This window comes from Rattus norvegicus, chromosome 1, assembly GCF_036323735.1.
Source record: "Rattus norvegicus strain BN/NHsdMcwi chromosome 1, GRCr8, whole genome shotgun sequence".
NCBI classification, from domain to species: Eukaryota; Metazoa; Chordata; class Mammalia; order Rodentia; family Muridae; genus Rattus; species Rattus norvegicus.
Window position 1 is genome coordinate 184959285 of NC_086019.1, and position 15361 is coordinate 184974645.

At 42.5% G+C, this 15361-nt stretch overlaps 1 protein-coding gene and 1 non-coding gene across 7 annotated transcripts in view; one reads left to right on the forward strand and one right to left on the reverse strand.

Annotated features, from left to right (window-relative positions):
- The first annotated feature begins 287 nt into the window (after nucleotides 1-287).
- The window catches only part of Mfsd13b (major facilitator superfamily domain containing 13B), a 31862-nt gene continuing 16788 nt past the window's right edge, over nucleotides 288-15361 (forward strand). For 3 of the 6 annotated variants that reach the window (XM_001078789.6, XM_063281001.1, XM_063281000.1), the window contains exons 1-5: nucleotides 288-521; nucleotides 6736-6908; nucleotides 8931-9653; nucleotides 12282-12436; nucleotides 14813-14896. In XM_001078789.6, coding sequence (XP_001078789.3) covers nucleotides 368-521; nucleotides 6736-6908; nucleotides 8931-9653; nucleotides 12282-12436; nucleotides 14813-14896 — 1289 coding nt within the window. In that variant the 5' untranslated portion in view covers nucleotides 288-367. Of the gene's footprint in view, nucleotides 5584-6131; nucleotides 6191-6735; nucleotides 6909-8930; nucleotides 9654-12281; nucleotides 12437-14812; nucleotides 14897-15361 lie in introns of all 6 variants that reach the window. The other 3 variants (XM_017590221.3, XM_017590220.3, XM_063281002.1) reach the window with 3 other exon arrangements.
- LOC120100377 (small nucleolar RNA SNORA21) lies at nucleotides 3011-3146 on the reverse strand. The gene has a single exon (XR_005500140.1). It is a non-coding gene; the product is annotated as a small nucleolar RNA SNORA21 (small nucleolar RNA).

Here is a 15361-nt window from a genome sequence, read left to right on the forward strand (position 1 = left end):
AGCGACCTCAGCCAATAGAATATCAAAAAAGGTCGCGGGTCCGCGGACCATCAGCCAATAAAGGCTTAGGAAGGAACAAAGGAGGCGGGGAGGCGAAGAGGGTGCGGTCGGCAGCTCCTCCTCTTTTGTCTGCGTCGCGTCTCCTCAGTTGAGTGCACTCCAGTTCCGGAGTGTGGAGGAGGTTTCAAGCCGATCCAGTGTGCCGAGGACTACGGATTCTGGGCACCGGGCATCCTCTTCCCACACGAGGGTTTCAGATGCGGGTCAACTCTTCTCCGCCCTGTCCTCGGTGGTGCGCGGAGGGAGACTCAGGGTCCGTTGCGAGGTTAAAGGCGAGAGAACGCTACTGAGAGAAAGCTGCTCCTCAATGTCGGAGCCCTTGGCCTCCCAGGAGCATGGACGTGAACTCCTAAAGGGCAATCACCAGCCCCACCTCATACTTGGAGTCTGGGGCTGGCCAGTCAAAGCCGCCTCCCCTGAGAAAAGTTACCACAGTTTTAAAAGCATAGAATTTCTTAAAGGTTCGTAGAGTGTAAGATAAACACCTAGGAGCAGGCCTTGTACTTGGTGGCCAGCTTGCCAGAGTCAGCTTGTTGACGCAGTCTTCACCACTGTTTCTTGGGTTAGACTTTTAGCATATTTGGGTACCTCACATTGGGAAACTCTCAGACGGAGAAAGGTCGACGCAGATGTTTGGGATGTTAGAATTGATAACAGTTATGGAGAAAGGAATTGTAGCAACTGAAGAGGGGAGAAGAGTAAATACTCAGTTTGGTAGTACTGATTTGGTAGATATCTCCTGAAGTTATTAACTCCTTGGCATAGACCCGGAGTGTCACCAAAACTAAAGTGGAAAGCAGTTGTAAGTTTGCCTTAACCAAAAAAAGCATCAGTCGTGGCCTTAAAAATAGTGTACACAGATTACTATGGTTTAAAACAGAAATTGCTAGGAAGAAGTTACAGATCCTCAGAGTTAATTTTATTTCTCTATATAAATGAATGAGATCTTGGGTAATTTGGAGGAAGGAAAACTTCACCCTAATTTCTTTTTTCAGTGCTAAGGATGCCTCAGGCAGGCCAGACAATCACTCTATCCCTGAGCTCCAGCCCCAGCCCATCCTTCTTGTGGGTCATGAAATGTACTTAGCTCATCGTGTAGCATGCACCTGCTCCTGGGAACGTGGTCTTGTGAAGGTCAAGAAAACCTCCCCATTGTGTGGTTGGTTTGTAGTTTGTACAGCGTCTCACTGTGCAGCCCCAGCTGGTCTAGCACACTATGTAGATGAGGCTGGCTCTGTCTCCAGAGTGCTGGGATAAAAGGCACACACACTACCCTCACACCCTGTCCCTACAGGAAAGCAGTTCTGGCAAGATTTTCCTCGTCATTCCTTAAGACTCCTTAATAGACATTAAGGTACCAAGAACCTAGAGTTAGAAATCTAGGCATCTAGCCACAGCGTGTACTATCGAAGAAGGCTTTAGCACACCACTTACAGGAGAGATGGCCTCTTTGCTCAACTGTTCTGAGAATAAAAGAAACTGTGCCCAGTAGGTGGGTTATTTCTAACACTTATTGTGAAGGTACTGTTAAACAACAACAGCATCAAAGTAATACACTTCCCTTTCTCTCTGCCTCCCTCTTTTTCTTTTTCCTGTCTTCCCATGGCACTAAGGGGCCACTCACATAAAGGAGTTCTGAGTCACTGTCCCCAGCCCATGAGTATTAAAATAATAGCAACAGATTGCAACCTATTAATGACAAATCCATGGTGATATAAATGAGAAAAAAAGTTCTCCTTATGAGGAATGCCAACCAAAAATATAAAAGTAATAAAGTAATATTATCTGGGTAGAGTGGCACCCTCAGCACTGGGGTTGTGGAAACAGGAGGCATGTGAGTATGATACCAACATTGCAAGACCCTGTCTGGGAAACAAACAGAAGCAAAACAAAATAGAACAGGCCAGATAGTTCAGCAGGTAAAGGTGCTTGCTCCTTCCCTGACAAGCTGAGTTTGATGGCAGGAACCCACATAATGTAAGGCCAGAAGTGATTCCCACAAGTCCTCCACATGTATCTTGTTATAAACATACCTCCCTAACACAATGATCAAGAATAATTTTAAACAAGTAATATTAACAGAAACTGTAAACTCACAAGTCCCTCCTAAATACAAGTAAACTAAAAGGCAAGATGTCACTGGTCAACTTTTTATTGCTATGTTTTTTAAAACAAAACAAAAATCAAGGTTCCTTGTAAAGCCTCTTCTTCCAATATATCAGCCTAGACACAAAATGAGAGAATGTAGAACCAATTACTGTAATCACACAGAATTCTGTGGAAAGAAAATTCAATTTAGGACCAACAGATTTGTGGAACCTGAATCCTGGAGTCATGCATCTGACCTCAGTCACTGGTCTGAAAGACCAAGGTGGTAGCTGTTTTCTCCAGGACAAACCCATCTCAATTCCAAATTTGGGATGTATGGGGATGTTCTTTAACAATTTTCAAAAGAAATAAAGAACATACCCTACAGATTTTACTTCTTTTGGAGTGGGTCTGTGGGTTCATATTTATGGATGCTATTTTCAGGAACCACTTTTGTGCGTGTGTTGCAAAATCCTGAACAAAAAGTATGTTGAGAAAAACCTTGCAAGCTAGAAGCTCCACCTTGGAAGTGTCTCCATGGAGCTGTAATAAGTGGGAGCTGCAGCGCTAACTGTTGGCTTAGAGGCAGGTTAGTGAATAACTGCGAGCTGAGGCTAAACAGGGGCTTTCAGAGTTTGCTTAATTTATCATATACAGTGTGCTCACCCAACCTTATCATGACTGCATCCTGCTGCTTTGTTGTTTGTTTTTCAAGACAGGGTTCTCTGTGCAGCCCTGGCTGTCCTGGAACTCGCTCTGTAGGCTGGACTGATCTCAAAACTCAAGAGATCTGCCTGCCTCTACTTCCTGAATGATGGGCTCAAAACCCCCGGCTCATTCTGATGCTTTTTTTTTTTTTTAATCTTGTCACAACACGGATTGAAGTTAAACAACAAATTATGTTGCCACTTCACCCGGAAGTGGTGTTTTCTCTCTGCCCCTTCTTGACAGCTCAGTGGGTCATCAGCAAAAGGCCCGCTGAGCGCTTTTAAAAGGGGACGCATTCTGATGCTTTTAATCTCTCTTCTATAAAACACTTTGTGGTAAAGACAGTTGGCTTCTGGAATCCTTTGTTCTTGGCTGTATAGATGGCACATTCGCTGCATCTTAAAGTAAAATCACTTAAAGGGACTTTAAAACCATTTCTGAAGACAGTAATAGCAGCCTTTAAAAGCCGAGGAGTGATTTTCAGTTTGATAATGAAATAAACCTCCGATAGGATGGAAGTAATCGAAAGGAAAATACTGATGTGTCTTTTTGTGAGAGAATTAGGGAGATGTTATTTCCTCAGTATGCATAAGTAGAGTTTAGACACTTTTTCTGTAATGATATTAAAACTTTGTCTCCTTCACGTTAGGCAGGCTGGGCCTCTTTTTTTTTTTTTTAAACTTTTTTTTTTTTTGAAAAAAATTGAACTTGGAGAGCTTATGATACTTTGCCAAAATCTAAGTCTGTGACTGTCTCCCTTCTGATGTAATGATAGAGCAGTTCAGAAAGGCACAACATGCTTATTCCATGCCTCAGATAAAAGAAGAAAATGGCGCACAGAGTTTGGCAGACTAAATTTGTAACTTGGCTTTGGACTCTACCCACTTCCCTTGTTTTCGCCTCAGTAGCAAGGTAACCTCCAGCTCCACTCTTCAGTTGAACTTACACCAAAAGTAAACCCCTAGGGTGAAGCCTTCACCAGTACTCCAGCTTTTCTAATTGGAGAATGACCTTTTAAAGCCAAAACTGTCGACCGCCCTTGTGATACCTGTAGTGCTTGAACTTCTTAAGCCTTGAGAACTGCACGTGGATGAAATAAAAAGCAGATTTGTAGTTTATCTTTGAAGCAGGATTTCTGTTCATTTAAACAACTTCAGGAGGCTGAAGAGGTGCTTCATGATAGTGAGTTTTGGAATTTTGGTCTCCTTGGAAGCACGGAACTGTCAGAAGAATATATTTTTGTTTTGACCCCAGGTATGGGGATCTGGAGCTGCTTCAGACTATCGGAAGCAGCTGGCCGTGATTTGATTTGGGCTCTAGGTTTTGTCAGCTGCAGATCGTTTCTGTGATTGTGTGATGTTTGGAACTCGGGAAACGTTTCAGAGAGTACATAAAATGTGAGGGCCCTGAGAGGTGGGGTCGGGGTTGTTGGTATTTAGGGAGGTTCTTTGTGGTTTGTGAAGAGCTGTGGTGAGAGAGAGAGAGAGAGAGAGAGAGAGAGAGAGAGAGAGAGAGAGAGAGAGAAAGAGAGAGAGAACAACAAAAAAAAAGAAAAGAAAAGAAAGAAAGAAAGAAAGAAAGAAAGAAAGAAAGAAAGAAAGAAATTAGAATCCCTCTGTCCCTTCTATCCTTATTTTTCTCTGTCTAATGTTAGGGGTGAACCAGGCATGGGGAATGGGAGAGGAGCAGGGAAAAAGAATAATGCACAGAGTAGCAAAGACCAGCTACAACTCATTGGTTAACCAGCTCCAGGTTGGTGTGATGCCTGTGGCTTCACAGGCACCTAAACTCAAATGCACATACCAGCCCCACCCCCACACCCATAATTAAAAACAACATAGAAATACACTCATGGACGAAACGTTTTCTTTGCTATTATTGCAGTACTGGGGATTGAACCCAGGCTAATCCTCATACTATGAAGCCACTCTACCAATAAGCGAAGCAAAAATATTCTTTATTAATTACTAATGGTGTTTTATATAGATTTAATAACCCTTTTTGTTTATATCTGTGAGATGGGGTCTCAATGTTTAACCCAGGCTGCCTCCAAGCCCCCAGAGTACTAGGATTAGAGATCTGCACTAGCATGCCCAGCTTACTAAATAATCTTTTCTGATAATTCTGGAGCTCTATGACATATACAATTAAACTAATTCCTGGGTTGACCAGACGGTAAAGATTGGGAACCAGTAATTGGAGGGGCAGGTTGACAGAGGTTTTCATAGAGCTCTTGAATTCACTTCTTTGAACCTCTTACCTCAGCCCACCAGAGTGATGGAGAGTTGGTGGTCTGAACCACCACACTCAAGGGTTTTTTGTTTTGTTTTTCATTTTTTGTTTTCTTTGTGGTTCTGGGGACCAATAACTTGATTGTCTGTGATGTTAGTTCCCTTCTAATTTGCCTTCCCTCTCCCTAAGAAACTGCAGCTTGGGTTGTCTGCTTAATTTTGTTCCTGATTCTCTAAAACTAGAGCAGAAGCCAGAGGATTATTCAAGCAAATACTATCCTTATAATGTGAAGATGTATCTATTCCCCAGTTCAGTAAATGTATGGAGAGCTGGAGAAATTGTCCACTAAATCAGGGATGATGAAGATGATGGGATGCAGTAGAACATCCCTCTAATTCTAGCACACAGGAAGCCGAGGCAGGAAGATTCAGAGTTCAAAGCCAGCCTGAGCTACATTATCTTAAATACATAATCAATACATCAAGTTTTACAAAGGTAATCTGGGCTGCAAAGGTAGCTCAGTTGGTAATATATTCTTGCTAGCATACGTGAGACTCTGGACTTGGTCCCCACATAAACTGGGCATGGTGGCATCCACCTGTAACTTGGGAGGCAGAGGCAGTTCAGAGGGAGTCTCTGCTACAGGGCAAGTGTGAGGTCAGCCTTGAGGAGATAAGGCCTTGTCTGGGAAAACAAAACCAAACCAAGATCAATTTACATCTCCCTACTGCTTGGCTAAACTTCGCCTATTTTCCAGTCTTAAAGATCAGAAGGGTAAGGAGAAAGGTTATATTTAAGAGGGACATCTATGCTAGAACAAGAATGTATTAGAACAAGAATATAGTATTTCTGTATTCCTATTAGATATGGCCTTTGGATCAAAGTTGCACAGCCTATCAAGGGAAGGTTAAGTAGCTATTTCATTGCAAGTGTGCTGTGGAATGAGCATCTTGTCACAGAGGAGGACCTTCTACTATTCCTCTCTAGCTTTAGCCAAAGGCTGTCATCTCACTGTTCACTTTCTGTTCCTCCTTCTCAACTAGGTATGCTGATTCGTAAACATATCTCCTTGACCACCAGATAAGCATCTCTAAACTCTTGGGTAAATCTCACTTTATAATTTATAAGAAATATAACAATGTAAATTGGGACTGGGGAAATGGCTCAGTCGCCTACTGCAGAAGCACAAGGACCTGAGTTCAATACCTGCCTCTGTGTGTGAAAACAAGAAGTCTGGTTTGGTGGCATATGCCTGTAATCCTGGCTCTTGAGAAGCAGGGACAGGAGGCTCCTTGGGTCTTTCGAGTCACTAGTCTTGCAGAATAGGTGAGATTTCGGTTCACTTAGAGACCTTGTCTCAAAAAATAAAAGTGAAGAGCAATAACATAAAATACTCAGTGTTGATATGGTCTCTGTGCATGTGCGTGTGTGTGCACACACAAAGAAAAATAGAGTTAAAGTCATACTTTATGCAAATTGGGGCTCAAGTAACACCTCAAAATGTTGAATAAGTATAAATAAACAGATAAATCTAGTGATATTCACGGCAAGTAGTTTTTGGCTCTAAAATTACTAGTGTTAATGGAATTTTATTACCCATCAACTACTGCATGCAAATAATGACTTCAAACTTTTTTTTTAACACAGGCACAAAAATTTCTGCATGGAAAATGACACTTTTAAATATTAAATCTGAAGCCTGGGCATACTCTCTGATTACACTAGGAACTGAAATGTTAAGTTCTTTCTTCAGTTTCTACTATATGAAACTTTTCTTAGAAGTATACAAGATTTCAGAGCTGGCCTTCTATCAGTCCCAGGTGAGATACACTTTTTAGTCTGTTCAGTGCAGGCCAGAGCATCCTTCCTTAGAGTGCAGTGTTACCATCACTTGTCAAAAAATGGATCCTTTACATACCGGTAAGAGTTATCAATAAAAACATACGTGCTATGGTGATGCAAACCCATGATCTCAGTATTTAACTGAAGGCAAGAAGATTGTCGAGAATTCAAGGCTGGTGCAGGCTACATAGAGGGATCCTATCTCAGAAAGAAATGGGGAGGAGGAGAAGGGAGGGAAGGAAAAGAGAAGAAAAGGCAAAGGAAAATTGCTGGGAGAGAAGAGAGAAGAGAGGGAAGAAAGAGGAGGAGACATGTAGTCATGGTTACTATTGTTGTGATAAAACACCATGGCCAAAAACAATTGGGGAGGAAAAGGTTTGGTTTACACTTTCATCTCTGGAGGAAGCCAGGACAGGAACTCACATAGAGCAGGAACCTGAAGGTAGGACCTGATGTAGAGGCCATGAAGAGTTGCTGCTTACTGGCTTGCTCCCTGTGGCTTGCTCAACCTCTCTCATTTTTTTCCTTAGGGTTCACAGACTTTATTGGTTCAACAAAGAACATCAAAGAAAATGCTAACTATCACTCTGGGGGTGTCACCACCAGAAGGGGGGTGCCACCCCTTTGAAAGTCAACCTGCTCTCTTGTAGGACCATTTGCTCAAGAATGTCCCCACTAGCATGGGCTGGGTCCATTCACATCAATCACTAACTCAGAAAGTGCCCTACAGTCTTGCCTGTAACCCATTCTTATAGAGGCATTTTCTCAGTTGAGGTTCCCTTCTCTCAGATGACTCCAACTTGTGTCAAGTTGAAATAAAACTACCCAGAGCAGAAGCTATGCCTTGAAAAGCTTGGTGAAATTAAGGTTGTGTTATAACTTGTCACACGTGAGCTGAATGGATAGTCTTTGTATTTTCCCTTGTGCATTATGATGTTGCTTATACAGAACTACATATTTACTATGTTGATTTTGAATTAATTTATTATTATTGGTATCTTAACCTTTCTTCGTTTAGATATGCAAAGTGGTATTTTGGAAGGGAAGAGAAATGGCTCATTGATTTAGAATCCTTTTTGCTTTTCTAGAAAACCTGGGTGTAGTTCCTAGCACCCATAGGATGGCTCACAATTATGGGGAACTCCAGTTCCAGGGGATCTGATGCCCTCTTCTGGCCTCCATGGGTACTAGACAAGCACATGGCTACATACATACATGTAGACAAAACATTCATAGATGTAAAATAAGTTAAACAAATAAAATTTTTTTAACAAAAGGAAGGCCTGGGTTCCATGGACCACAGCGGGAGACACATGCTGGGTTCACTGGGGCTGCCATAGTGCTCTGTTTAGTTAGCTGGATGAGTTGCCTTCTCCATCCTCAGTAATTTTGTAGGCTGGGAGGAATAACTCTCCACTATCATGGAGAGTGTTGTTGTCTTAAGGATTTGACAAAATAATACATGTAAACACTTGTACTATAGTTGAATATAAAGCAAATATGCATTGGCTTTTCAGTAACATACTGTCACTATTATTTTTATTGCTGTTGGGTTTTTTGTTTTTTTTTTTTTTGAGAGTGTTTCTCTGTATAACAGCCCCAGCTGTTCTGGAAAGTACATCAGGCTGGGCTCAAACTCACAGAGATCCACCTGCCTCTGCCACCACACCCAGCACTATTAATTTTGACTGAAACTGACATTGAGCCTTTTCAGCTTTAAATACTTATCGTAAATAAAAAAATAAAAACAGGGGGAAAAATACCAGGGATCCTTTCTTCCTGCTTCTTGCCTTTCCTCTCTCTCAGCCTCTCTCTCTCCTGCTCTCTGGTTTACTATGTAGCTCACACAGGTCTTGGACTCCATAGTTCTCCTTCAGCCTCCAGGTGCTGAGATTACAGGCATGTACTCAACGTCAGGAGTCATTCTCAGCTTGAATGTAGTAGCCTACACTACTAACAGCTACACAATATAATCCCATGTGTAATTTTTTTCTCCCTAGGTAATTTTAATGATCTGGAATATTCTGACTGACCTGAGTGGGTATTTCCACATGAGTTCTCAGAATGACTGCTGTCTCAGTTACCGTTGCTCCCTGCTTGGAGCCCTTCTGCATGCCGTGGCCTTCTTGCTCCCTTGGTTCCCTTGGAAACACTATAGAGAAAGTGACTGGCTTACCGGACTCCAGCTGGTAGTTTCCCTGTGTGCATTTGACAGCACCCACACCTGGGTACAGCAAGCCCAGTGTCGCCTGTTTGCAGAGACTTCCCCCAGGCACGAGAGCAGGCTGCAGCTGACCAGAATTAACCAGGTGGCATCCCTGGTGGGCTCCACCAGCATCCTTTTCTGTGGCCTCATCTCTCACAACATGGAAATCCTGCCCAATTTTCAAGCCATTGCTGTCCTCATTGCCTTCCTGGCTTTGATTAGCTTTTACAGTGGCATGTTCCATATGAGACGGTTTGAATTTCAAAGAATCCCAGAGGAAAATTTCCTCTCAGAGAGTGAACAGGAGTTGGCAGGGACCTCTGTCATCTTACTGATGAGACAAATCTTGCCTCAGAGGAACCTCTACCTTTTCCTCATCATGAATTTCTTCCAAGTCTTCCATTTGACCTTCTTCAGTAACTTCATGATGATCTTTGTAGACAACCTCATTCCCAACAAGGCCCTCTCTTCTTCCGTAAGGAGCATCATGTATGGGGCTGGCTTTATCTGTCCTCAGGTATGTAAAGATTCTCCGTGTGTTTTCCTAGTGGGACTAAACATGAACTCTCTGCTGTCTGAGGAGATAAAAATGTTACTGATTGTTACATATTTACTAACAAACACTAAGAGTCATAGCCCAGCCCTGTGCCGGGCTCCATAGAAACAAATGCTGAGAATCAGCCTCGTCACTGTACAGGGCTCCATAGAAATGATGGGAAAGCAAATGAAAAGTGAACAAGGGACAAGCACAGTGAGGGCCAAGTAGAATGATGCTTTAAAAAATTATTTATTTTGTGTGTGTGTGTGTGTGGACAGGTCTCACTGTGTAGTCCTGGCTGGCCTGGAACTTTCTAAGTAGACCAAACTGACTTTGAGAGCCCCGGGCCCAGACCATTGTGTGCATGTGTATATTTGTCTGTGCCAGGGTAGCCTGTGGCAGTCAGAAGACCGCTTAGAGGCACCATTTCTCTCTTACCTCAGGTAGGTCCAGGGATTGAACTCAGGTGGTTAGGCTTGGTGCCAAGCCATCTCCACAGCCCAATGTTTGAAATATTTGGCTTTGAATATAAGCATCAGCAAAGCTGTGGCTTCCTTTGAGTGTATATTTTTTGTTTAGGCATTTAAAGATGTATTGGTAAATTATTTATTCAACTATTGTCAAATTTTTTTTTTTTTTGGTTCTTTTTTTTTTTTCTTTCGGAGCTGGGGACCGAACTCAGGGCCTTGCGCTTCCTAGGTAAGCGCTCTACCACTGAGCTAAATCCCCAGCCCCTATTGTCAAATTTTTAATTGGTAGTCAACCTTCATATTATTGAGTTGCAAAAATATTGTAGATTCTGGATACAAGTTCTTTGTCAAATATATATTTAGTAATAGCTCTCTCTCTCTCTCTCTCTCTCTCTCTCTCTCTCTCTCTGTACTGTGGATTGGACCTAGGACCTTGCATAGTCAGTACTACCACTAAGCTCTATATTACGTAAATATTTATGTCTTGTCTTAGCTGTCAAATGTCAAAAGAAATATGACAAGAGATTTCAACAGCCCTCTTCCTCAGTCCCCCACAAGAACATGTGAAATCCAAAGCTGCTTCAATGTAGTCTTCATTTCTAGGTAAATGATACTTGCATAAACTATGGTATCAAAAGTGGCTGCTCATGAGAACCGTCAGTGTTTGACTAAATGGCTTTAACCCCTTTAATCGCTGGACACAGTTTCTTAGATATTGAATAGAGACCTAAATAAGGAGAAGAGGGAATGATAGGGTTAGTGCTCATTGGTAGACTAAATAAAATAGAGCAAAAAATTGAGAGGGGGAGGAGAGAGGATATAGGCATTAGTGAAGAAACTTGACTTTGAGCACACAGACAATTAAAAACGACAAAGCTGGAATTCACATGTGAGGCTTCTGATTTCCAAAGCTCGAACTTTGCACTCTGTCACAGATTTCTTGCATTATTGACCTCCTGCATGTTTCTGTGTTAGAGATTTAGATGCGGCAGCTTCATCTTGGTAAGTGGACGTGGATGACTTTACAAAGGGGCATCCTGTGTCTCACTGGTGCTTGCTTCCTTCCCTCTGAGAGAAGCTTTGGATCTTGTCAGTCACTGAGCTACTATTTTCAGCCTTGAGAAAATGAGCTCTCGTTCCTTGAGAGTAGGGGAGCAAGCCAGAGAGTGGGCCGGAGGGGAAACGACGTTTATAGGCGACTTACATTGTTCAAAATTCCTCTTCTATTGTATGTACATGCGTTTGGTTAGTGGACACTTCTCTGGGCTGAACAATGCACTTTTCATGTTGCAAACAAAGAGTGTTGTTTTCTGAACTTTGTGAATGCCCATGAGTGCACACGCCACAGGCTTTTTAGTCTAGAACAATGGATGTCTTCAGAACTGGCAGCAAAAATGCAGAAAAAGAAAAAAAAAAGTCGGTCCTTGGTGTGAATATGTTAGAATGATTAACGTATAAAACACTTAGCCAGGAGAAATGGGAGGATGCAAGCTAGCTACTGTGTACTAGATTTCTGATTTCAGATTGCCTCCCAGTGTGGGTGCTGAGATGATCAGTAACGACCTGCCTTGGGTTAGTGCTGGCTTTAACCTCCAGTTGTAAACCGTGTATTTGTTTTAGTCTTCCATTTCCTGGGGAGTTGATGTGTTTTATGGAAAGAGTAGCCATGTCTTTAATATTCATACAACATTAATGCCTGCAGTTTTTTTTCTTTTTCTTTTCTTTCCCTCCTTTTTTGGCAGTGCTGAGGTAGAACCCAGAGCCTTGTATGTGCTTCCGACCACCGACCTACATCCCCAGCCCTTCAATTATTGATGTATATGAATTAACAGTTGGGTGTAGTGACTCACCTGTAATTCCAGCACTTGGGAGGCTGAGGCAGGAGGATGGCTGAGAGTACAAGGCTAAGCCTGGACTACATGGTAAATTCCAGGTCAGATGGGGCTGCATAGTGAGACCCCCATCTCAAAACCAAACCAAACCCCGATCAAGACAGTCTAAGCTGTGATGCCACAGGTGTTGTAATCCAGAGTGACTTAGTTTTGTAAGCAGAGGCTGATTTTGTCATGACAGGTAAGCAGGACTAACGGGTGGTGCAGGTTCCTCTTTAACACAGTGTCAATCTCTTTGCTTGCAGTGCCTGGTACTTCTAGGTCAGTCCTGGCTGAAGACATACGGTTACTATAAGGTTATTTTACTTTCTTTCTGCCTAGAAGGGGCAGCCGCCCTTGTCATGCTACTTCTGGGACAGGAACACTATTTCTGCTTGGCTGTTTACCTCACTGTTATCATGTAAGTAAATGCCAGGCCCCTTTCAGCACTGTATCACGCCTTTCCAGCACCCTTCCAAACACTGAAATATCTTTAATTTGAGTAGCTGGAGTTAGAATCATGAGCCGTCACGCCAGGCCTACCACATTTGATCTGAATGGAGTTTCACACTTATAGACGGGGGTAGGGGATAGGGGTTGGGGGTTTGGGGGTCGGGGGGTGGGGTGAACATTGTTCCTTTCAGTAAAGTTGTTGCATATAGTAGATTTGTGCCAAAGATCGGCTCTGCCTAATAGCTAGGTTTGGTGACCCATCCCTGTGGTCTGGCAGTTAGAAACTGAGGCAGGAAGATTGCCATACATTCTAGATGAGCTGGATTATAGAATAAGACTCTGTCTCAAAAGAAAATAAAATCAACTAGTCAAAACAAACAAACAAACAAACATAACAAAAGCAACAACAATAACAAAACTCAACGGACGATGACATAGCTCAGTGGCTAAGCTGACTTCTTTCCCCGAACCTAGTGCTTTACAGTTCCTTCCACTTTCTGCCTCTGTCAGGACTTCATACTGTGTTTTCCTTATCTGTTCATCCTTAATAGGTACCCAGGCTGGTTCCACAGCATAGCAACTGTGAGTAAGTAGGGCCATGATAAGCTAGGCCACTGGGGTATCTCTTTGTCATCTGTATCCTTGGGTAGTATAAGCAGCAGTGAAATAGCTGGATCTACTGGTGTTCTAGTTTCAGGCTCTGGAGGAGGTGTCTGAGCACAGCTTTCTCCACAGCAAATTCTTTAATGTGCACGCTCCCCTGTGCAGTGTGTGGGAGCCTTTTCTACCTCAACCTCTTTGACTTCTGGTTTTTGTGCATTTGACAACAACCATTTCCTTTTTTTTTTTTTTTTTTTTAAAGTGAGGGTCTCATTTCGTAGATCTGGATGGCCTCGAACTTTCCATATAGACCAGGCTGGCCTTGAACTTCAAGAACTCTACCTGCTTCTGCCTTCTGGGTGCTGGAATTAAAGGTGTGTGGCACTATGTTCAGCTGATAATAACCATTTTAACTGGAGTGAAATAATATCTAAAATCTCCTGACTAATTTAGCATATATTTTTGCCATCTGTATATCTTTTTTAAAATTATTTTATATGTGTGGGTGGTTTGCCTGCGTGTCTATCTGTGCACCACATGTGTGCCTGTACCAGCGGAGATCAGATCCCTTGGCACTAACAGACGGTTGTGAGCCATCATGAGCCATCTCTCCAGTCTGGCCATTTGTATCTAATGGGATTTGCCTTTAGTTTTGGTTGTTTTGTTGTTGTTTGATTTTTGGTAGTTTGCTTGCTGTGAGGTTATTTCTTAATTCTTCATATATTCTGTATATTAATCCAGATGAATAGTTGATATATATTTTCTCCCATTTGGTAAGCTATCTCTTTACTCTTTATGCTTTTCCTCTTGCTTTGAAAATGTTTTTTAGTTTCATGTAATTCTACTTATTCATTTCTCTGCTCCTTGCTTTCTGTGTTTTGAGTACCATATAAAAAACAAATCAATTCATTTGCTGAACAATTTAAATGACTAAATGACTTCTTATTGTTCTTAGACTTACTTAATTCCTTGATGTGTTTTGCCTATGTCTTCTTTTGCTTTAGACTTTGTTTGTTTGAGACAGGGTTTCACTTAGCCCAGGCTGGTCTTGAACTCTCTGTGTGGTAGTTTGAATGTGCTTGGCCCAAAGAATGGCACTATTTGGAGGTGTGGCCTTGTTAGAGTAGTTGTGGCCTTGTTCCTGTAGGTGTCTGTCACTGTGGGCATGGGTTTTAAGACCCTCGTCCTAGCTGCCTGGAAGCCAGTCTTCTGTTTGCCTTTGGAACAAGATGTAGAACTCTCAGCTCCTCCTGCACCTTGCCTGCCTGAACGCTGCCACGCTCCCTGCCTTGATGATAATGGACTGAACCTCTGAACCAGCCCCAATTAAATGTCATCCTTATAAGAGTTACCTTGGTCATGATATCTGTTCACAGCAGTAAAACGCTAAGACACACTGTGTAGCTAGAGCTGACTTGAACTGTTGATTCTCCTGCTTCTACCTCCTGTGTGCTGGGTGTGTATGCCACTACGGTGACCAGCTCTGCCTATTTTTTAAAGTCATTTGACATGTATGAATGTTTCACTTGTGTATGTGTACCTGGTACCACAGAAGACAGAAGAGGGGACTGGAGTTACAGAAGAGGGGACAGTTATGGGCCACCTTGTAGGTGCTGGGAACCGAATCTGAGTCATCTTAAGAGCAACTACTGAGCCATCTCTCCATCCCCCATTAATTTGCTCTGTGCTTTGTAGTTGTAGAATGTTCGTATGTGTGTACAGTATTTTAACTTTTTTTTCCTAGGGTGATTGTACACACCTCGTTTTGCTTATTTAATTTGCCAGTGGCTGACATGGTCGATGCAGATTTACTGAAGTGTAAGAGGCAGTAAGTATATTTATTCAGATACTAACTATACAATGTCACGCAGATAAGGGTTACTAGAGTCCCTACAGCTCAGTTATGTTGATACCTCAAACACATACCAGAGTGATGATCCTAAGGACTGTCACTGGGACCAAGAGAACAGAATAGCATGCAATGTTCACATTTTTCCACTCTGAGCAACGTTTTCTTCTCTTGTTTTGCAGGGTAGGTTGAACCTCAGGGCTTTGCACATTCTAGGCCAGCATTCTACCCTTCAGCTGCATCCCTTGCCCCTGAGCAATGTCTTCCTATTCCTGAAAGGATGTCATAATTTTTATTGGTTATGTTCACAGAACCACTGCTACATCAAGGTTAATGCTTAGCAACAAAAGCGAAATCTCAGTTTGTTTTATGCTATATGAATTTTAGTGCACCGCCGTTTACCAAATGCCAACACACACAAACACCATAGGTGTTTACTGCCAG